Source organism: Zalophus californianus, chromosome 1 (assembly GCF_009762305.2).
Source record: "Zalophus californianus isolate mZalCal1 chromosome 1, mZalCal1.pri.v2, whole genome shotgun sequence".
In the NCBI taxonomy this organism is placed as follows: domain Eukaryota; kingdom Metazoa; phylum Chordata; class Mammalia; order Carnivora; family Otariidae; genus Zalophus; species Zalophus californianus.
The window spans coordinates 74,153,619-74,176,790 of record NC_045595.1 but is presented as its reverse complement, the minus strand read 5'-3'; the positions used below and the strand labels follow the sequence as shown (position 1 = coordinate 74,176,790).

Below are 23,172 nucleotides of genomic sequence, written 5' to 3'. Positions count from 1 at the left end.
ATTAACTGTCATTAATTTAGCTTTCCTCATCAAGTTCCCGCTAAGGCTTATATGATCTGGCCCAGGGTACCTCTCCAGTCTCGTTTGATAGTCTTTACTCCTCTTTGCTCCATTTCAGCCCCTGTGCCATTTCTTGTACACGTCAAAGACATGTTCTTGCTGCCAGGCCTTCTTTACTTACTGTTCTCTCTGTCTGGGATGATCTCCCCCCAGATACAAGCTGACATTTATTGAGCAGATCTGGTATGTTCCAAGGGGTTATAAATGCTTTGCATGTTAGTCTTGGTGAATTCTCATGGTAACGGTATGAAGTGTGTAGTGACATTGGACGGATGGGGAAAGGAGGCAGAGTGATCTGGCAGAGGCAGAATTGGAACGAAGGCAGTTTGGGCGGGAGCCAAGGCTCTCACGAGAAGTGCTCTCATAATACCCAATACCCAGGGTGTGGTTCCCAGTCTTCCTTTAACCCCCCAGCTCTTTCCTGGTGAGCGTTTCCTGACTATCCTATTGAAAGTGGAATCCCTGTGACTCTGTTTCTCTTTACTTAGCTTTATATTTCTGAACAGTACTACATATACCCTGATTTATATGGCCTGTTTACTTGCCTATCTCCTTCACTAGAATACATATTCTATGAGGGATGGACATTGTTCTGATCTGTGTTATCACTCTAGCCCCTGCATCTGGAAATGTACTAAAATATAGTGAGAGAAAGATATGAGTTGGGTTGGAATTCTTATCATTTGTAAGATACCTTGTTCTTTAAAATTTGCAGAGCACCCATTTTGGGCCAGATTCCATGACAGTTTTTGGAAATATGAAGGTGAATGGGAATGATGGGACCTCCTACTTTCCTGCTTTTCCTGATGCTTTTAGGGCATCATAGAAGAAACGAAAATGCTATTAACAGGCAGTTGCCCAGGATAAGCAATCTATTAGGGCAAATATAAGGTGCAGCAGGGAAGTGAGGGTTCGGGGAAAGCTCCTCTGAGCGAGGGGTGGTATCCATACTGAGAGCTGAAGGATGGGCTGAATGGGGATGCGAGACCACTCTGGGGCAGAGCAGATGACGGAACGCCCTGAGAGAGCGTATTCCGGTTCAAAAGCATTTCACTGTGACTCAGGTAATAGACTGTGAGGGGCAGAGTTTACTGTCTGAGTCTGGAGGATGAAGTTGGGTTTTCCAGTGTCTTAAAAACTATTCTAAGGAGTCAGGACTTTATTGTCTGAGCAATGAGATGTCACTGGATGATTTTTAAAACAATATAGTTTTGATTTAGTATCTGATTCAGTTTACCACCTTCAGCCAGATAAATTGACAGCATTTCCACTTTCTGCATGGGACAAGTGAGGCCCAGAAGAACACATTTCAATGTTGGTGGAATTGATTTAATTCTCTTAAGGACAGTGATATCAGGGCTTCTAACTCATACCTTCCCACCCTCTCTCCTTCCTTCTTTCTGGTTGTTGTTCTTGTCAAAAGTCAAGCATAAAACTGTTTACCCACCATCGTTATCTTTCTCCAAGAAACAACCATGCACTTACACAGCTTCCAATAATCAGACCCCTAGGAGAAGCCAGTGACTTCAGGGGTGGCAGGGCTGGAATGTGGATGGACACCATATTGTACACTGGGCTGGAAATCTCTGTTCTTCTTCACTAGGAAGCTGGATTTGTATCAGGAACCTCTTATCTGAGAAGGCAACTCCGGGCTGGGGAGAACAGAGCTGGTTTGACAAAGTGGAGAGGTGCTCAGTATTGGTCTGCCCACACTTTGGGCATGAGTGAGCACTCACAGCAAAACATGGCTGGCATGTCTAATTTTAGCCTGGACTGCCTTGAAAAGGGACCCTTAAAGGAAATATATTTTCTCTGAAACAATGTGTACCATAGTGTAAGAGCTTATAGACATGTCCGGATGTTACTTACTATTGGTGGGGGAAAACTCTGCCAAGTAATTATGATTATTTTTTGTGATGATATCAATAAAGTGATTAAAGCATCCATGAATCAAAATAATCATAAAGAGGCAGACAGCTAGAGAACCCCTGATTTTATTTGTAAAGACACCCGTAAAACTAATGGGATTCCTCCTTTGCTGTTTACAAAATGGATGTAAGGATAAGAATGATCATTTCTGCTATGGGAAGTTGGCCATTGTGAGCTGATGATGCATGGCTTGCTTGCCCACAGTAGTCCTGGAGTAGCCTTTCAAATTTCTTCCAATACTTAGCATCCTCTGTGTCTTCCGAGAAGTATAAGGTTAGTTTCTGAACCAGGTCTTGGATTCATCTGGCTTTCGTATTTGAACAGGTTTTGAAAGCATCCGGGACACACTTTTTCCATTTTAACCAGCAAGGGTTGTCCCTCTGCTTTTATTTTTGTCTCTCTCTTCCTTCCCCTCTCTTCGTCCTCTCTTCCCTCCCGTGGTCTTCTGTGTTTTGTTTAGCAGTGTGGCTTACCTTGCAACTTGGCGAGAAAAAAAAAAAAAAAAAAAAAAAAGAAGGCAGCTCTTGGGGTGGGGTAGATGGAAGGAAGGATAAGAAATAATCCACCGCCCGCATTTGAGTTGCCCGGGTTCAGTTCCAGCGGCAGCAGCTTTGCTGCAAAAATTGCTTTGCTATTCGAGATAGCCAGCAGAGGGAATCGGAACTTTGCTTGCAGCAGGGGTTGAAGCAGGCTTTTTTTTTTTTTTTCTTGGAGGAAATACTGCAGCCTTCTGGACTGCGTCCGCGGCTCCCTGGAGAGGCTCTCTCGGTTCCACCCACCGGCTGGAAGGAGGGGAAGTGAATGAAAGGACAGAACAAGCCCCGAACACCATGTCACTCTGGGAGGGAGACAGCAGCAGCTAAGCTGTGCGAGGCTTTTTTTTTTTTTTCTTTCTTTTTCTTTCCCCCCTTCTTTTTCTTTCTTTCTTTTTTTTCCCCCTGTTTCTTCTTCCTTTCTCCTTCTTTCTTCTTCTTCTTTTTTTTTCTTCTTTTTCTTTAAGGTGGGGAAAGAGACAAACAGGAGACAGGAAGCTGATCTGCAAGGATTCGGAGTTGTGCTAAAAGGACTTTGATTTTTCTCTCTCTCTCTCTCTCTCTCTCTCTCTTTACAAACGCTGGCAATTGACATCACTCCAGACAGCCCGGTAGAGAACAAACTGCCTCATCCCAAGTGGACCCTAGCAGCTGGGGGAAGAAAAGCACGATCTGGGAGGCTGTGTGTGTGTTTTTTTGTTTTTTTTTTTTTCCTACCGATACCCCTCCTTTTTTCTTTTTTCTTTCTTTTTTTTTTTTTTTTTTTTTTTGGTGTGTTTCTTTTTTAAATTCTTGCCGTGTTGGAACTAGTGAGTGGTGGAAGACGAGGGATCTCTGAAGCCTCATCAGTCATCGGGACTGTCAGGAATAGTGGTTTAAGAGGAAGCTCGGCCTGGGGCACTATACCCTGTCATCCAGTTCCCTGCCTCGGAGATAAAGATTCCAGCTACATGGGCAAACGCCTGGATCAGCCACAAATGTACCCCCAGTACACTTACTACTATCCTCACTATCTCCAAACCAAGGTATGGCTCGACCCACAGTCTGGCAAGCAGTGTGGTATCCTTCTGCACTGGGAATGGGAAACAGACAGGCATGTGAATTACTATTTGCCTCCCCTTCCCCATCACCTCTTCCTGGTTCTTTGAAATTAGTAACATACCAGTGGAGTTAATGAGGCAGAGGAGACTCTAAGAAGAAAGCAAGCCCTGGGAGGGTGGTTTTCTCTTTTCCGAGAGATGATAGTTTCGCTCGGGTCCCTTTGTTGTTATTTGGCAACATAAAATTGTTCCTGATATCCGTAGTAAAGTGCTTTGCAGATGGACAGGGTTGTTAGAAAGGAGATCGTAACAGTGATGATCAGGCACAAGAATACAATTTCAGGGGCTTTTCTGGTGAGCTGTTCTTTGTTTGCGGCTCTACAAGGTTTTTTCCCACTGGATAGGACACACCAGGGTGGGAGCAACTCAAACTTTTAATCGCTGAGTATAGGATGAAAGAAGGATGTGGGAAGGTATAGTCCAGCTAACTAAAGTCCCTTAGAGTTTGTTTGGGTGTGTTTTTGTGTTTTTTTTTTTTTTTTTTTATTTGCCTTACATATTTGATTTTATATTGAGGACGATTGAAACGCTAGAGACTGCATTTTAGAGCTTTTCCAGTGATGTTCTTTACTTTTAGAAGCTCTGTTTTTCTGTGCTGGCTGCCATCCGGAGGCCTGGGTCTTGAAACAGGATGAAATGTAACTGATGATAATTGGACGTGAATTGGTTAAATACTTGAGTCTTTCTGTGTGTGCTCAAATGATCACTACAGGGCCAGCGGCAAGCCCACACAACTAAGCAGTGGGCAGTGCCAACCATGAACTTTATCCTGCAGTTCAGACATGAAAGACTCTCAGGTGTGAAATCACTGCTCCAATTTGTCCATTACATTGGACCTGATTCAGGGGGGTGGGGGGGTGGGGTTGTTGGTAGGGTTACCACTTTGATCGGATGGATTGATTTCGCATGGATTGTATTTCTTTACAGATGATATTATTTTGTATCACATTAGCCAGACTCCACTGTCTTCTTAATAAATAAATATGCCCAGAGTGAACAAGGCGTGCCTGAGTGATCTGTGCTGTCACCGGGACTCGTTGATGTGATTAGCGTTTGGTAATTCATGCTGTAGTTAGCTCTTACTTATTCTGTCTCATCAAACAATGCCTATTTGTAAACCAGACCAAGCAGCAGACTTTCAGAATTATATTTAAAATTGTTGCTGTTTTTCCTTTCTTTTTCAATCGCTCTATGACTCGCCCTGCCCCTCCAAGGTCGACTCCTGCGTTGCTTTTTGCCTTTGCGAGCATTTAGTTTGTGCGGCTGCTGCTTAAGTAGACCAGCCTTCCTGTTCCAGTGCCTTGAGTTTTAACTCTTTGGGGGATTGGGTCGAGAGTGCTGCCTGCCTTCGTCAAGGAAATGGCAAAGCAAGGACAAGTTAAAAAGAGGAAATTTATAGTCACTTCTCATCCCCCAAAGAAACAAAAACAAGCCCAAGGGTTCGATGAAAAATATCGGACATTCCATCCCTTTTACTCATTTGGCTAAATTTTTCCAAATGTTTCAAAATTCACGCTTTCTTTTTGGTCCTTGTTTTTTACTATGAAGTATATTCAGAGAGGAAACTTTAGATTAAAATGAACGGAATAATGGATTAATTGCTTTCCTGCTCGAGATTTCTTTTAACTTATTACTAGCAGGAAATAATGTCGTGCACATTATATTAAGGACAGGATGCTGGATGAGCTACACTGATGGGAAGTGTGCGTGTGCGTGTGTGTGTGTGTGTGTGTGTGTGTGTGTGTGTGTGTGTTTATGAGAGAGAGAGAGAGAGAGTTTGGGGTAAAGAGAGAAAGTGGAGTGGTGAGGGAAAAGAGGAGAGCCTGAAAAATATAGAGGGAATTTAAAAAAAAATCTGTTTTGGGGTCCTATGTTGTTTAGTGTTGTGTAGACAGGCGGCATCTGGATCTTGTTACTTTCAAGCTAGTCAAAGCCATCAACTTCTGGAACATTTTTAAAGAAGCTAGGTCCATTAGGTGACCTAAGCTGATATTCAGGTAATCAGATCAGGGTGGTAGGGAATATAAGATCGGCTACTTTGGCTATTGTGGTAGTTCATATTGAGATTATTATGTTGTAAAATTTCGGGACAGTGCTGTGACATTGTCGAATACTGTTACAGTAGTTACGAAATGACAGACATTAATAACATTCCTGGAAGCTGAAGATGTGAAAACATGCCCTGGTTTGAAACTTGGGCACACAGGGAATGGGAAGAAGAAGGGTCAATCATACTCTAAAATGTGGGGACTTTCTGACAGCATGAATACTCTGTAAGAAAGTACTATCATGACCCCGGATAGCATGAAAACAGCTAGGTTATTTCAGTATCATGTTTTTGCTCCTTTTATACTTATATCTTAAAATATAATCTATACTATTTTTTGAAGGCAATACATGCTGCTCATGTTTATTTGGTAAGCCTTGGTGGAATTCATAAAATTTACTGTCCTTCTAGCCTTGGCTTATAGTTATAGTCCATTTTTAAACTCATAGCTATTTAAAATGATGCCTGATATATAAAGAATACTTATGGTTGATAAAAATAGAGTTCTGTGGTTGACAATAAAATATTCTTGGGACATAACTTAAGCTGTCCTGCAAATTCAGGTGTTTTTAACTAATCAACAAAAAGCCATTTACTGACATGAATTTGGGGTGAAAATCTTTATGGAGTTTTTAAAGAACTCAAAGATTTATTATTGTATTCATTCAGGAAGTACAAAATACTGAACCTTCTCGTTCTACTTAAATATATGTGTTAGATACAGCTGCTATTTTCTTATGATAAAACAAAATGAAAGTAGGATTTCTAAATAAATGGAAATGTTTCCATTTCCTCAAATGCAACTAAAGTTTTAGAAAAACTTGGGACACTTCCCTGCCTTCTCTGCTCCTCTTACTACCCATTACATGAGAACTAATCCATTAATTTTGTTGCTTAAAAAGAAAAAGAAGTTAGAAATAAGTTATTTATACTTTTCTCCCTTTGAATCATTTTCCAAATGCTTAAAATAGTATAGTAAGACAAGTGTACATGTAAGTAAAATGGAAACCCAGTGGCTAACTGGTAGTTATACTGTAGCAGTGTTGTTCTAGTATGCTCACTCTCCAAGACTCTGCATTAAAAGTTGTCATATGTCAGTTTTCCTTTGGTCATTTTTTCCCCTCTATTAAAAGAAGCACTTTCAAAAAGAAACATTTGTGATTAGGCAGAAAAGAAGAAATCTTGGTGATGTGTTATAATATTTACATAAGAGACATAGCTGGATTAAAAAACTCTTCATCAAAACGAATTTGTTATTTGAAGGCCACCCAGGATAATCAGCAAATTTTTGAGATTTTATTTACTTATTTATTTATTTGACAGAGAGAGACACAGTGAGAGAGGGAACCCAAGCAGGGGGAGTGGGAGAGGGAGAAGCAGGCTTCCCGCCGTCTGGGAGCCCGGTGTGGGACTCGATCCCAGAACCCTGGGATCATGACCTGAGCCGAAGGCAGATGCTTAACGACTGAGCCACCCAGGCACCAGAAAACGGGGATCCAAAAAAATAGTTCATTAGCTTAATGATGATATCCATAATCATGTTTGATTGAGTTGTAACCTAATATTTCTCAGTAATTTTGTGATAGCCCATTCAAAGCAACCAACCTGTTGCTGTTGCATTGTGAAAGCCAGGGTGGATTTCAATCTGAATTTGAGGTACTTTGTAGGGGGGAGGTTCTTGAAAAAGCAACTTAGTCAAACTAGGAAAGCTAGAAAGAGTAAAACACGGTCACAGCCCAGTGAACTGACATTTTGCTGCTGAAAAATAGGTATTTCTCTCATATGTGATATTTGGAAAACTTTAGTCATCTTCCCAAAAGTTTAGCATTCATCCAAGCACACACAGCAAGCTTGTCCTTCCTTCCGTCTCCTTACCCTGACCAGGTCAAGACTATTTACCAATCCAGGGCACGGTTTCTACTCATGCTGCTTTCCCATCAGCCTCCTGCTTTCCCTTCTTTGGCCATCCACTTCCCCTGAAGATCTTGCAGAAAGGGGTTTAGCCTGTGGGACCCAACAGGGTTTTTCTGGCTGGTGGGACTCAGATTGTATTCAGAGCCTGGTGGGAAGTTGGGGTCAGGTGTAGGGAGTTATTCATCAACTGCACACTGATTTCAGGCTGAGTTTCCAACCATCTGCAGCCTGGAAAACCACCCATCTCTCAAAGTCTAGCTAGAGCCCAGTTGATTGTGCCATCGAAAGAGCAAACACTTGAAACACAAAGGACTAAGGAGTAGGCAGAGGAAGAGAGAGGCTCCTATGGGGCAAAGGATATTTCCAAAGATGTGAATGTACAGATCCTTCAAAAGCAAAACAGAACAACCCCTTAACATACTTCTTGCACATGAAAATGTAGAAAATCTTGCAGAGGGAGGGAATGAGTTTAGAATTTCCTTAGTACTTCCTGCTCAGATTTGCACTGATAGCCAGAGTTGGTAACTTGCCAGTTTTAAAACAGCCTTGAAAACTCCCAAGTTCTGTTTTTCCTTTGAAAGGCTGAAACATACAAAACTGGTTTTCTAAAAATCTTCCAGCAACAGAACTTTTAGGTACAACTCCAACTATTTCTTTTGCTTCCGGGGGGGGGGGGGGTCATATGATAGCATGAAACCATGACCAGTCTTGTTTGTCTCATTTTAGAATGTATGCAATTTTAATTGTCTTTAAATCAGAGAAATATCGTAACAAGGGGACCACTCTCCCTTTCTAGTTGTCTTGTTTGCTTTCCTCCCCGCATTATTTATTATCACTGGGACTGTCTTTTCTATAATACAGTCATTGTTTTCGCAGCACTAAGTTTAGTGCCCACTTAGAAGGAGGAGATATGTAAAAAGTTCATGTTTTTTTCTTTTCTCTCCAGAATCATTCCAATTCAAAGGAAACCTCATGTAAATGTATTCTAACAGTATCTTTCTAATGCAGTTTCCTTTCGCTTTCTCTCAATTTGGGAAAAGAACAATAGAATTACAACTCGAAATTATTTCTATGAAGTCATTAAATCTGTTAGAGGGCTGGTAGAGGCAGGGGTGATTTACAGGGAGGGAGAGGCAAAAGAAGACAAGGAGGCTGTAAGTTCATCTCAGGTCTTCCTGGCTTCAGGAATTCTGGAAGGCTTCATTTTTGCACTAATATGATTTTACACAATCCTTTTTGACATTATCAGCCTTTTTGGCAGAGAGAGGACTCAGTCACAATGATGCCCAGACCAATTTCTAAGAAAACCAGTCTTTTCCTTTAAAAGAAAATCTTTTTAGTGTCGGACTTCTTATTCAGAGTAAATGGTTGATGTTTATCCAAAATTGGCTTCGAGTACTGCATTAAAATTGTGTTTTGTAACAGTCTCATAAGCCACAGCTGTATGTGATTAAATCGTGTAATATCAAAAGCATGTGAGAATAGACTTTTTTATACTATGGCTGTTACACAGCAAGGGAGCAGATGAAACCGGAGGGAGAACAAGGGCAACAGGGTATTTATGCGCTGTGATACCTGCGTTGAGGATACGCGGTGCTATTTTTTGCAGTAGTGGGAAAAATGCTGAACTCTCTTGGATGTGATTGAAAAATACGCTTTCTGAAAATGGAGATGGACCTTTAAGACCAATTTTTATTTTAAATATAGAGTGCCATTTAATTAGAAAACACACATTTGCGGAAGGGTCCGAAACCAATGCAAATGGAAAGATCATCATGACTCCCATGCGGCACACATTCAAATAACAAAAGTGAATTTCTCCTTTCTGCTTTGAAATCATAACTTTTTTCTCCTTTTTTTCTACTTTGATCTGTGGAACTTTTGTAAGAAAATCTTCAGGCCATTCATCCCTCAAGAAGAGTGATAGGTAGTAAGGATCAGTAACATAGGGAGAGCAAAATAGGTGGTAGGATGATTATTTCTTAAGATACTTGAAAATACGATACTTGCTTTTGTATTCATATTATTCCTTGGTGGCCAGTGTTAAAACGTACATACTTGTACAAAGAGACACAACTTGTGGGTCTATCTCTTAGCAAGATGTCATAGTAAAGGGATTTCTGTTTTTTATGGGATGATTAAACTATAAAGTTTTTGAAAACAAATGACACCTATAATCTCAAGTTTTCTTGAGATTATGAATCTATAGGATACTAATACTAATAAGAGATTTATTAGGAAGTCATTGTTTTCAGGGCCTTGAAAAAGCCTAGAGAGGTGGCCATTGGTTTTCAGATTTCAGACACTGAAAAGCAATTTGGAAAAGGGGGGGGAAATAAGAGGGGTTGCCAGAGGTAAGTTGGATTGGTTTTGTTTTGTTTTTCATGTTGATATAGGCAGCAAATTTGTTCAAATTTAATTGTTGTTTTTTTTTTTTGTCGTGTAGATTTATTGGTCAGGAAGTGTATACCATGTGGAATCAGATATCTGGATAAAGTTTGTAATTCAGAACATTGACATCTAATAGATAACAAAGACTATGGAAAGTAAGTCCTGAGACATGGATTCTGGTTTTGTTTTATTTTGTGTTTTTCTGAGGGAGGGAATTCTCTGATTTGTGTGTCAATGGATTGGTTTCTAGGTCAGGTTCTCTAAGATCTCTTCAAGGCTTAGCATTTGTGACTCTCACTTTGAGATAAATGAGCCTGCTTTGATGTATTCGTGGGACTGGGAGATGACCTTGGTTTTGTGCCATCGATGAGTTTTTGTTCGGGTCCCCATTGCTTTCTCCAGAGAAGATCAAATGTTGCTTTGCCGACTCTGGTGATTTGATGAATTTAGCTGTCTGCTTCCTTTGCCACATCTAAACCCTGTGCACCAAGTGAAACACATCCATCACCTGGGAGTGGGTGGAGAGCAGTTCCCAGGGGTGGGACAGAATGACAGGCATCATTTAATCATGGTCCTTGCCAGCTTTGTTGTTGTGGTTAAAGTTTTCTCCTTTGGGTAAAATTAGAACTTATCTAAAGACTTGATGGTGACAGTGTGATGCTTTACTTTTCCTCATTTAACTTCCTCTCTGCAGGTGGTATAAGACCTGAATTGTTAGGCGCATATTTGGCCTAACCAGTCAGGGTGATGAAGGCAGAAGGATTGCCTCATTAAGGCCCTGACAACACTAGTTTGGTGAATGAAACTAGAAGCTAGTGTCAATATGGGAATGATAATCGATGGATGAAATACTATTTTGACTGGAGTTTGCAAATCCTTCAAATCCCTAAATTTCTGATTAGTAGCCTTTAAAACATGGGAAAGGAATACTATAGTAACTATAGTATATGGAGTAATACGAGGCAGAGAATAACTTCTCCAGGACACATAAGCAAGACCATTATCTTTCTTTTTCTTGCTAGATACCCTTCGTATTCCCCCAAAAGCTCCTGTTAGCTGAATTAATGAAAGTATGTGGAACCTTGAATTTTGTTTTTATGAATGATAGCCAGATAGAAAAAATAGACTTGACTATATACATAGTCAAGGCAGTCCTGATAGTGTCCTGTCTTATTGTGTGGAAAGTAAGAGACAATGGAAGAAAAATAAATCTTACTATATTCTAAATATTGGTAGTAATTGTTTTAGGTACTGATATTTAATTTGTTTCAGAATTAGCTTTCCTATCATTGTATTATAGGCTTAAGAAATTGGTATACATCGCACTCCGTATGCTAGAATCTTTGGTTATTTCATTCTTAGCTGATAGTTTTCAAGCTGAGTATGGATCATGCATAGAATTTCAGAAGGATTTTCGAGAAGTCTTCCTATTTTTATCTCGTGTACCGCTGTCTATTTATCTTAGTCATATTGCTGATTGATGACGATTTAATGAAAACGAAAATGGAAAACAGAATGCTAACTATCTGGGTTTCTGGAACTGGTTAAGATACCTTAAAAGCTTTCCTTACACATGTGAGTCATATTTGAAGCTATTATCGATGTCTGTAAACTCTCATGTTGCCCCTTTTAAAACTTATCACTCACACAAATTGGACGGTGGTACCCTGACTATAACTTATGCTAAGGTAACTTAACATTCAAGCAAATATACTTTTAAGCTCCCAAGTAGTTTCGAGTAGATAAAGTACTTGAAGGAGTGTGTACAAAGCTTGGAATAAAGTTTCAGAGATTCTTTTCTAGTGTATCATACAAAAAATAACATACGACATACCTATGATGTTTAGTATCTCCTCAAGAGATAAAAAAAAACAAAACAGTTTTCTGTGTTGTTGTTGTTTGACTTGGTGCTAGTCCCTTGAAGGGTGGTGACAGCTCCTAATTACCCTTGGTCTTGGCTTTTGGCCCCTAGGACTCTTGTCCATCCTTGTGCATATCAATTCAGACTGAACCATCAGAAATAGGATGTTGTGTTTCAATTTAAGGCAGGGAACTCTGAAAAAGAAGAAAATTTTGATGTTCTTTTTAAAATTTATTCCAAAAAAAAATTAGCCACTGCCTTTAAAATTTATCATTTATCTGTTAGGACAACTAGACTTCTTGTTAACAATGGCAAGTTTTCCCTTCCTGGCTTGTTCTTGTTCCTGTGTTTAACTTTGTTAATAAGCTGGAAAAAGATAAGGAAAAAAAAAATCAGAAGAGATAGGTCAATTAACGTGGAAGAATTTCTCTACAAGTTTAGTGACTTCCTTAAACAGTGGGAGAATTGAAGGGTCATTTTAAAAACCTCCATATTTTCTGGCCAGTCTTGGAAGCCCCCATCCTACAAACTAACAAGAGATATTAAAATGCATTCATATTGCACATCAAATTAGAATTTTTTTTGCAATAAAATAAAGAGCTTTTATAATTTTGCTGCCAAAACTCTTTGAGTGCAAGTAAATTCATTTATCTATGCCGATGAATTTTGGGCCATTATCTTGCGTACGAGAGTATTCTTACAATATGAAAAAATTCTAACATACAGAATTTCTTGAGGTACAAAGATTATCAAGGGACTAAAGTAGAAAAATAAATAAAGTTGATAGTGAGTTATGTTTTGTTGATATGCAAACAAATGTTTATCACTTTTGGTTTCACTGTTTTCTTTTCAGGTTGGAGGCAATGCGTTTTTTTCATCTTGTTAGTGTTTCTGTGGGTCCCTAACGTGGTCAGAAAGCCTGAGAAGCTGGCCCTATCTCTACCTATTGTGGCCTTTTGGCATTTAAGATATCTCTGTATTTTAGTAATCCCAAATTTCCGGGGCAGGACACTTGGTGGAACAGCACAGCGTTTCGGAAAATGTCATTAACATTCTTTGGCTAAAATATGTCAAAGGCAGACACATTGGATTGACCTTTGGCAGCAAGAGCAACTGAGAGGTCCAGATCTGGGTGCCAGGCTCAGAGAATATTTTCATTGTGCAATTGGTGGAATTGTTTACCAATTGGAAAGAAAAAAGAGCTTGAATGTAACAGGTGTTTCCCTGGACTTCCAGCTCGGGGTACAGACAGGAAGCAAACAATGGCATGGTATGCACTTGATGGCATAATCTTTCTAAATACTTCTGTCTGTAAATTGGGTCATGGGTTTGTTGCATGTATTAAAATGGCCACCTCCCCCTGTTCCTCAGGGTCCATGGTTGTTCACTTAGAATGACTTCTCTTGAATCCATGTGCCTCTCAAAGAACCCATGTATCTACACGTATGCACACTCCAATCAGATCTACCATTACTTGCACAAGTGTTGAGCACCCTGAAGATACTGCTTCTCCAGCCCTGAGCCTTGTGTGAGGGCTTCCTTGGTATTCATTCTTGTACCAGTGATACAAGACAATCAGGATCCCAGGCTCAGGGCATGATCATTTCCTCCCAACTGAATCTTGAGAAGGAGGCTTTTTGTTTTGTTTTGCCTTTTCTTTTTTTTTCTTTCTCCAACTTCACGCATACACTTGTACCTAAAAAATCACTCCCTCCCCCAGGCTTCCAGGGAGAATTCTCATAATCATCCAATGTTTTGATTCTCTACCTAATTACTCAATTTTTCTTCCCAGCTCTCTAGCCAGATCTCACTGAATTTCATCAGCAGATTCAATGAATCAGCTTTGATTTATCTGTTTCATATACAACACACTCACACACTTCTGGAAACTTTAAGGATTATTTCAGTGGTTCTGATTTTGGCTGAGTCTAAATGACCAAGGGGAATATGAAGGGGACAAAGTGGTCTCAAGGTGACATATACCTGTTCTCTCCAGGTTTTTTTTTTTTCTTCTGCTAGTTGGTAGCAAAAAAAGACAAGTCTCGCTGAAATAGAGTAAGTAATAATTTCCCTTTTTTTCAAAAGTGTAGTATCTTCCCATAATCTGAGATATATTGACAATGTATCAAGTTAGATACCTATTTTCTTTTCCCTATTTTTGATAGTATCTTTTAGAAATCTTATTGATCAATCAATTCTAATTTTTTTCTCATATAATTTCATAATAATTGTTTATACAGCAGAAATTCTAATGATCTTCAAAGCTTTTAGTGATGAGGCTGTCGATGGTGTGGTAGAAAAAAAATGGCAGTTCTACAATTTTAATTTAACAAGTGATTTATGAGAAACACCAAGAAAGATAAAACAAAGAGAAGAAACGAAATAGAAAGGCCAAGATCTTACTCCATTTTTCAAATTTCTGGAATTTGGCCATGTGTTTTCCTTTTCAAAGGCAAACGATAAGAGCTATATGGTAAGGAAAATAAAATTTACAAATCGAAGAACCATCTTTGGGGAAAACTTTAATGTCAATATAGAACTTGATATGGAGGAGTCATATAGTTGGGGCTTTTTCTGTCTTGTGGGAAAAAAAAAAATCAATGCCTGTGAGGACAAACTTAGTGCTTTGTTGGGGTTTTTCATATGTTGAAGCACTTAGTAACCCCCAGCACTGGCTTTTTTGTTCTGACTTCCATCAGTAGTTCTTCGGGAGAATCTGGATAAAAGCTTTATTGATGCTTTTGATTGGAAACAGGAATGTTTTTCAGAAAGTCTTTGGAATCACATTTTAACACATATTTTGGAATTTCTGTATATAAAATGTTCATATAAAATCCATAACATGCTTAAAAATATAATCATGAGTTCTATATTGTTCGGTGGAGAAAGGATCTGGCTTCAGGAGGGGGAAAACAACAGCACCCCATAATAAAACTAGCAAACCTGTATTGGCATGAGAATCACACAGTGCAGAGTGCTCACCAGAGAATTGTGCTGTTTGCAGGCTATGAATGTGCCCAGGGATCCGCGGAGCAGCTGAATTGGGGATATGTGTGCAATTGCGCTTCCATGCTCTGGACTCCCAGCACATGTGTACTTTAGAGGGTGGGTCCTGGTGAAAAGAGAATCTGGGTTTCAACATGGTCCTTGAAGAATTTAGGTCAATAGAGGTCCAAGAAATGTTAGCTATTATTATTAGTCATGGTCCATCTTTTCTGCCAAGTTAGTTTTCCTCACTTCCCCATCCTTACTGCATTTAGGATGGCTGTCCGAAGTGACCTTGCTTGTACATTAAATCATCTACATCTTCCAGCCTTTCCCACACTGTCCTTCCTGGGGAGGACAAATTCTTTTATTTCCGTACCACAGCTTCTTCACTTGCCCTTGCCTGCTCACCCCCCACCCCCCTGCTCCTGTCCTCAAGTTTTCAGCTATGGATTTGCCTTCTTTGCCTCCTTGCCTTCAGGTCCTAAACTTCTGTATCCTCCTTCTTATTCTCTTAGTTTCCAGTCCCCTCTTATCTTTTTAGTTATTTTTTTTTCCATTTCTTTCCAAGGTAGGGTGGGATTGGGTTCTGACTTTCTACTTTTCGTGCTTTGTCATAAATTTATTTTTGGCTTTTTGAACATACCTTTACTCCTCAGCATCGTATTTGTGTCAGAATTCGTCTGTGAACCCCTTGTGAACTAGGACCGTGGGGTCTTCATCTATGAGTATCCTGCAGTAGCCAGTAGAGTGCCCAATGCAGACTGAGTGCATAAGGAAAGGTTTTCAGAATGCATTAATCTGTGTTGTTCTGTGTCTTGTGCATTAGTCCATTGCGGAAAGCAGTGATTTTGTATTTTATTTATTTTATTTATTTTATTTTAGTTTTATTATATATTTTTTGGAAAGCAGTGATTTTTTTTTTTTAAACCAGACTTGCCTAACATCGTTTTCATCTCTGTGATGCTTTATGTCAAAGGGCATTTTGTATGCCAGAAGGAAGTCTTACCGAGGTATCTTTCTTAATATATACAGATTGATACAATCTCTCCCTGCCTCACCTTTTCCCCCCTGAAACATGGGGGCCACTGCACTAGGTAGCCTAGGACGGTTGGCTGGAGTTGGTTTAGATCACTAGCTAATGGGACATGCTATGATGGCAGAGGCGAGCTAAGTCAGAAACGGCAATAGAGAAAGAAGAGAAAAGAAGAAAAAATGGAATGAGAGGGGAGTGGAGAGGAGAAGAAGGAAAAAAAAAAAGGCAAAGCAAAGCAAAACTACCACACACTGCATTCCAAGATGCTGGCAAGAGCATCAGAACATGTGCCAACTCAGGGAGGGGCAGAGTGGATTTCAAAGACTCTAAGTAGCCAGTATTTGGAACTTGGGGATGAGAGTAAGCAAGTAGGTCAGGACTAAATGGTAGTGATGGTGGTTTGGAGGGAATGAGAGAGGCCATTCCTGAGCAATTGCCAAAAATATCAGCTTGTATATGTGGCTTCCTTTCTTGGGTTGGCAGGGAGTTGGACATATCAGGAGGTGAACTTTGCTTACAGAGCTAGGAGACGGGCTGAACGTTAGTTAGTTCCTTCCCATTGTCTACTTTGCTCACAGAGGATCTTGAGTCTATTAGCCATATATCATCTACCCATGCCACATAATTGTCCACAACAATACTGACATGGATTTTTTTTTTAACTCAAAATTTGAAAAGACCCCTTTGAAGATCAGGCAAGAATGACAGAATTCCTATTTCGGAAAGAGAAGTCTATTCACCTTCCCTATACAATTAACGAAGCAGGTATAAAGACATGTCTAAAGTAATGATAGATGATACGAGATAGGATTCTGATGTGAACTTCAAAGGCTTTCTAGCTAAGGAATGTATGAAAACAGTAACCTAGTTGTGGCTAAGGGAACTGTATTTTTGGTTTGGACGTCTCTTGATTTTTCCAAGTTGCACGATTCTCGTATGTTTGTTCTGCATTTTTTTTCCCTCTATCATGTTCTTTTTTTGCATAAAGGTTCTTATTACCATTTTCACAAAATATAGTTTCTATGTATGCAATTCCTCAGCACTTAGTAAATTTTTCTATTGCAAGGTAATCCTACTCATTGCATCTAGTGAAACAATTCAAGATGCATAAAGAATATTAGTAATCTCCTTCAGGAAAACACATTGTCCTGTCAGAACTCTTGGACAATGCCAAATTTAATAGTAAAATCATACGTGTCCTTCTATAGCACTTTTTTTTAAGATTTTATTTATTTATTTGAGAGAGAGAATGAGAGATAGAGAGCATGAGAGGGAAGAGGGTCAGAGGGAGAAGCAGACTCCCTGCTCAGCAGGGAGCCCGATGTAGGACTCGATCCCGGGACTTCAGGATCATGACCTGAGCCGAAGGCAGTCGCTTAACCAACTGAGCCACCCAGGCACCCTATAGCACTCTTGATGTGTGTGCTAACATACTATCAGATCTATGGTATATGAGATCCTACTGAATGGGTTATTTTACTCCTTTTCTCATTGAAAAGCATACTTTGTGACATTGTCACCAAGTCGTTAGACATATAGCTTTTTTATTTTCAGGATAATTGTTCCTAGGGCATTTGCACCACATATTATGCAGGTGATACCCATTGACGGGCATTAATTTCTTTTTGCCACTGTTTTGCCATTATATGTACAAGGTACTCATTTAAATATAAGTTAGAATCAGTGATTTTCTAAGCAGGTGTTACTCCCTTTAAAGACTTTCTTAAAACACTGAGAAATGCCTTGATGAGTTAGTTTCCTCATACACGAGGATTGACCTCTACACTTGGATTCCTAAACTTAAGACCCTGCCTCCTGCAGGATCCGCCTGCCCCTTTGTGTTTTGGTGATAAGGGTTATTGTCTGCTCCTTTTGGTGAGAAGGTGAAATTCCTGGCTGAAGCTTGAGCTGAAAGGGAATGTCTCACATTTGGCAGAAGCAGAAATGTCTTCTTTTCTTCGTGACACCATTGTTGGGATCGCAACAGGTGCCTGGGGTCCATGGTGCCACCATTTCCGTGCTAGTCAGCCATTTTACGTGGGCTGCACTGTTTCAGGTTGATTTCCTTTGTCTGCCACGGCATAGTCCAAGTGGAAGGAACAACAGCGGGGCAAGGAGAGCCTCCAGCAGCCCAAATCTTCCCAACTGATTGGAATCCCACTGAGGCATTTTTATCCTAGAGCAAATATTTTGTCCCAAGTGTTTGGGCATCAGGAGATTTCTTTTTACATTATTATCTTGGGAATATTGTGCACTGTATTTTGCATTTCCCTTATCTGTTAGACTTACTTGGTGCTGCTTGACCTTAGGGGAAATGTCATGGTACCTTCATCGAGCTGGAGCAAGTGACTGTGAAAATCTAATGAACCTAGGTAAAATCTGACTTTATTTTATTTTCCCCCATAGTTGTCCTGTTTCTTACTCCTAATATACATTTTAATTAAAGACAAAATATGGCAAAATAAAGAATAAAGCAAAAGTTTACCCATAGAAGACGCTATGCTGGCTTTATCTAGAAATATTTACTAAGATCTGTCTAAAAGCCAGTAGACCCTAAAGCTTCAACAGTTTATTCTTCATTTAAGAAACGTTAGGCCGAGGACACGTATTTCCAATAACACTTAATTTTCTCTCACATACTCACATTTCACGGAACTAATCATAAGCTTTCAAAGTTTGATGGCCAAGTTTCGTATGCTACTTTGGAAACTTGGGGAATTTTCCTAAACATGAACCTGCCAGGATGATATTTTTTTTCTCCTACTTTGATGTATGTGAGGTGGGATAGGGAGCTTAGTTCAATATACTAGGGTCAATTTAGCATTTTCCTATTTTACAACTAGAAATCTCACCATTTTTTACCCATGCTTAAAAATCAACAGTGTACCATACTTCATATAGATTTTAGGGCAAGTAGAAGCATTTTAACAAAGTCTGGGAAAGGAACTTAATAATCAGAAATGACAACAGCACTTCGGTTAGGTGAAAAGACTCAGTGTGCTAAGCATGGTTCTGGTTCCAGTGCTTCTGTTTTAGAACTTGTTTTTATGCGGGTGCCTGGGTGGCTCAGTTGGTTAAGCGACTGCCTTCGGCTCAGGTCATGATCCTGGAGTCCCGGGATCGAGTCCCACATCGGGCTCCCTGCTGAGCAGGGAGTCTGCTTCTCCCTCTGACCCTCCCCCCTCTCATGTACTCTCTCTATCTCATTCTCTCTCTCAAATAAATAAATAAATAAAATATTAAAAAAAAGAAAAAGAAAAGAACTTGTTTTAATGCCATCTCCGCAGGGTTTCTTACCTTTTTTCATACTTCAGTTTCCTGCCATTGCTTCCCATCACAGGAATATTTAGTTATTTGATAAGATGTCTTGATGATCAATATAGACTAGTAGTAATGTGTTTCAATGTTCTGTAAAGAATGCCAATATATTAACATATTATGAAGATGATAAAATATAAATAAGAACCATTAACTCCAAGAGATTGTTATTAGTGATAATGGTAAGGAGAGGGTGACTGAAAGGCCCAAGAATTGACTTAATGCCTGAGTATAATGGAGTACGAATCCTTGTGATAGCACCGATCAATGCCATTCATTGAAACGTTTCTTTGCACTTCCATTATGTTTCTGTGGCATCCATCTCTGCAATCAGCTGGATTGAAACCATGTAGAGAGATCTACTTTCAATATTTCTCATACTTCTTACATGAATTTTTCTTTTTTATTGTAGTTTTATTTTGGAAAGCAATGCAAGTCTGTCTCAGCGCTCCATAGAAAACTCACCCGGCAGTCTGAGATGAATCTATTGGGAAATTGTCTGGTTTTTACATTGCCATATTTCACAATACTTGCACTTTCCTTATTTAAGTTCCCAGGATGCCTTTTGTCCCCTAAAGTGACTAAATTAGGGGAGGGAATGGGGTGTTATTTTCTTACAGCCAGCTTATAGAGTGTCAGCTCATGTCTAAAAATGCTTTCAGTGAGGCCAGCACTGGCTCTGGGTGTGGTATTGGGTTCTAACTAGATAACTTTCCAGACTATTCATTGGGGAATGAAAGGATTGAGTTTTGTTTTAGTTTCTCCTGCTGACATTGAGTTTTCAAGTATCTTTCAAACTGATTCACATGTAGCATTACTAAATTTTTATCTGAGCTCTTTGTTAATCTTCTACCAGCTGTAATGGCTACAGTCACCAAGCTCTTCATGCTCGAAAACCAAAGGCCATTTCAAAGGTCTTCAAGCTGTGTGACCTTCAACCCTTGCCTGGCACATAAGAGGTGCTCAGTAAATATCAGCAGACTACACAGGAGTTGCCATTCCATATCCTGAACTCTAATAACACTGATAGACACTTTTTGGATGCTGAATCATTTTTTTTTTCTTCCCTTCAGTATATCCCACTAGCTGCCAGAGAAAAGAGTCCTTCCTTGTCTGTGTCTTCTCTGTGTTGCCTTCTGGTCCTACTGCATTGACTTGCACATAGTCAGTGCTAGTCAATATTTACTGAGTAAAGAATGGATTGCCTCACTCTCTAAACATCCTTTAATTGACTTTATTCTTTTCAGGAAAGTATAATACAACCTCCTTCATACTTATCTGTGTTTCTCTTCTTTTTTAAAAACTTTTTTAATTTCAAAATAATATTTCACTTTCAATTCCAAAGATACTGACATAAAACTAGGAAAAAACATAAAGGTGAAATTCTCCTCAAGGTGTTTGGCATTTTTTTTTTTTTTTCCTGTAAAGTATTTGCTTGCTTCTTACTTATTCACATGTTTACTTTCACGGTCAACATTTACTCAACCAAAAAACCAGGTGACTGAGTACATCTGCCTTCTCCTATACTTTTGTATATTTTTCATCTGAAGGAGTTTTGGAAAAGAGGGAAATAAGATTTTTCAGTGTTTATGCACTGTTGAATTACAATATCTTGCAGTCAAGCACTGTGTTCATTTATTTCATATCCTATAGTTATTAAGAAGGGATTTGGAACTTGGAATTTCAGAATGTGAAATAAAATGTATCACTCAGTGCATGTTCCTGGAGCTCTTTCTTAGGTCGGCACTGTATAGTGTGGTTTGGACAAGACAGAGGAGGTTATGATGTTATTCCTATTCTTCAGAAGTTGGTAATTTGTTTTAAGGAAACAGAGGAGACACAATGCACAGAGGGAGTCATTAAATGCTAAACTGTGTCACAGTGACTTGAAGAGAAAAGGATGAGGGCTGTTTGGGCAAGAAGAGACACAGAGGAAGAGAGTCTTGGGTCAGTCTTGAGGTACACAAAGGAATTGGACCTTTGGCATATTGGGTAAAGCTGGGGAAGGAGCGGAGGGTGTTCCTGCTAGAATCAGAAAGAAACCTAACATAGGCATGTTGTTGGAACTGGGGGGAGACAGGAGAAGAGAAAACAGACTTAGCTGGAACAGAAAGTCAGAGAGGGAACAGTTTGGATAGCCAGAGGGTAGCAATTACTGAAAGGCCTTAAGGAGGTCAGGAAAGGGAAAAAAAAAAAAAAGTGAATATTGTTTAATCTTTATACAGGTATTGGTTTCATAAGCTTCATCACAAAAGCATAGACCATAAGTGAAAATAATGATAAATTTAAAATTCTTCATTATTTTTAGGAAATTCCTGCATGTTGACCAGAGAAATATTTCTAGATTTTCAATCAGCAAAACTCTACCATAATGTACAATAACAAGCAAATAAACACTCTTGTAAAAAAGTAAAAAGTTTGCAGCATACTCTCGCAAAGGTTTAATACATTAGATATAAAATATGTTCCTAATACTTAATAGGAACAAAAAAGAAAAGGAAAGTACTCCAATAATAAAAGGGACAAAAATTCATAAATGAAGAAATAGAAGTAGCTATCAGGCATTCAAAAGTATGTCACTAATGATCAAAGAAATGATGACTAAAATTACAGAGAGATATTATTACCAGCTAGATTTTTTGAAAAGTTAAATATTTTCTAATGACTAGGGTAGATTGCAGTATAGGGAGATAGCCACTCCCACACACTGGTCACAATCAGGGTAATTTTAACAGATAAGGAGATTTTAAGCCTCAATTTGAAATCAGGTATCAAATGCTTTAAATAGGTACATGCCCTCTTGCATAGCAAGTCCAGTTCCAGAAGTACCGGCTAAGGTTAAAGTATGTATGCACAGCGGTGCTTATTACAGCACTGCTTTTAATAGAAAAGGTTGTAAACAACCTAAATGTCCATCAGTAGGGAGTGCATTTAATAAATGATGTTATATCTTTCAAAAGAACCACTATGCAGCCATGGAATCAATGAATATGGATATATTGACTAGAGGAAATGACGTATTGTTAGGTTTTAAAACAAGGTATAAAACAGTGTTATAATATAGTTCCAAACCTATCCTTAAAATCTGTGTATGCATGTGCGTTCATGTGTAGGCTTATGTCTGTGTTTATTTATTCCTGGAAAAACAAAGGAAAGGTTTTGTCTGGGTTTTTGGAGTTACAGGCCTTTTTAAATGCTTTTGAATATGAACTGATGATCATTACAAGTAATTAACATTGGAACTTGTTTCCAAGAAATAATAACAAATTAAGAGGAAGCCAAGCAAACAAGTGAGGATCTTGACGCAGTTTGTAGAAGAAAGCCATTGAAAGCCATTTAATTGAGAGAGAAGTAACGTACAGGAGAAAGGAATGCTTTGAATTGATTACCAGTATTTTGCAAGATGCCGTGGAGCAGAAAGGTTGCATTTAGGAAGTTGAGCTAAACCTGAGTAGGCATAGATAGGAAAGCACAGAACATCAGGGGCCAGAGAAAGGCCAGTAAGACTGGAGAAAGGTGCCTGACAATCATCTGATGATAAAGATAATGAGTTTGTTTCAATCATGGTAATTTTGAGGTGATAATGGGACACCCACGTGAAGATGGGCTTTAGGTAAGGAGAAAGAGAATTAAAGCAAGATCTGAATCCAATGGCAAAAAGAGATTGAAGTGTCATCTACATGGAGGTGACATTTCAAGGGGTCAGTGTGGATGAGGTCACCTAGAGGGAGGATGGAGCAGCCATGGAGAAGGGGGATGACCAAGAAAGCTGTATTCTCCCATCCTATCTGTGCTGTGCATTTCTTTACTTACGGTTTAAGATCGTCCTCAGCGTAATGGGGCTCTTTCAAACGTCAAGAAAAGAATTAGTTACTGGCAAGAGTATTTGAGTGACAAACCTCAGAGAGTTTAGAGAACTGGGCTTGAAGAAGCTTAACCTATCTTAAAGTCTGAACTTTCCTTTTCCAGGTGCAATTTTATCTTTACATGCAATTGTC

The 23,172-nt window shown here is 39.3% G+C and overlaps 1 protein-coding gene across 15 annotated transcripts in view; it reads left to right on the top strand.

Moving 5' to 3' along the window:
• Window positions 1-23,172, top strand: part of RBMS3 (RNA binding motif single stranded interacting protein 3) — an 830,766-nt gene that overhangs the window by 87,063 nt on the left and 720,531 nt on the right. For 4 of the 15 annotated variants that reach the window (XM_027584295.2, XM_027584299.2, XM_027584298.2 and 1 more), the window contains exon 1: window positions 2,862-3,547. The exons of 7 other annotated variants lie outside the window; for them this stretch is intronic. In XM_027584295.2, the coding sequence (XP_027440096.1) occupies window positions 3,473-3,547 (75 nt within the window). In that variant the 5' untranslated portion in view covers window positions 2,862-3,472. Of the gene's footprint in view, window positions 1-2,861; window positions 3,548-23,172 lie in introns of those variants that run through there. 4 more of the 15 variants (XM_027584301.2, XM_027584291.2, XM_027584300.1 and 1 more) reach the window with 2 other exon arrangements.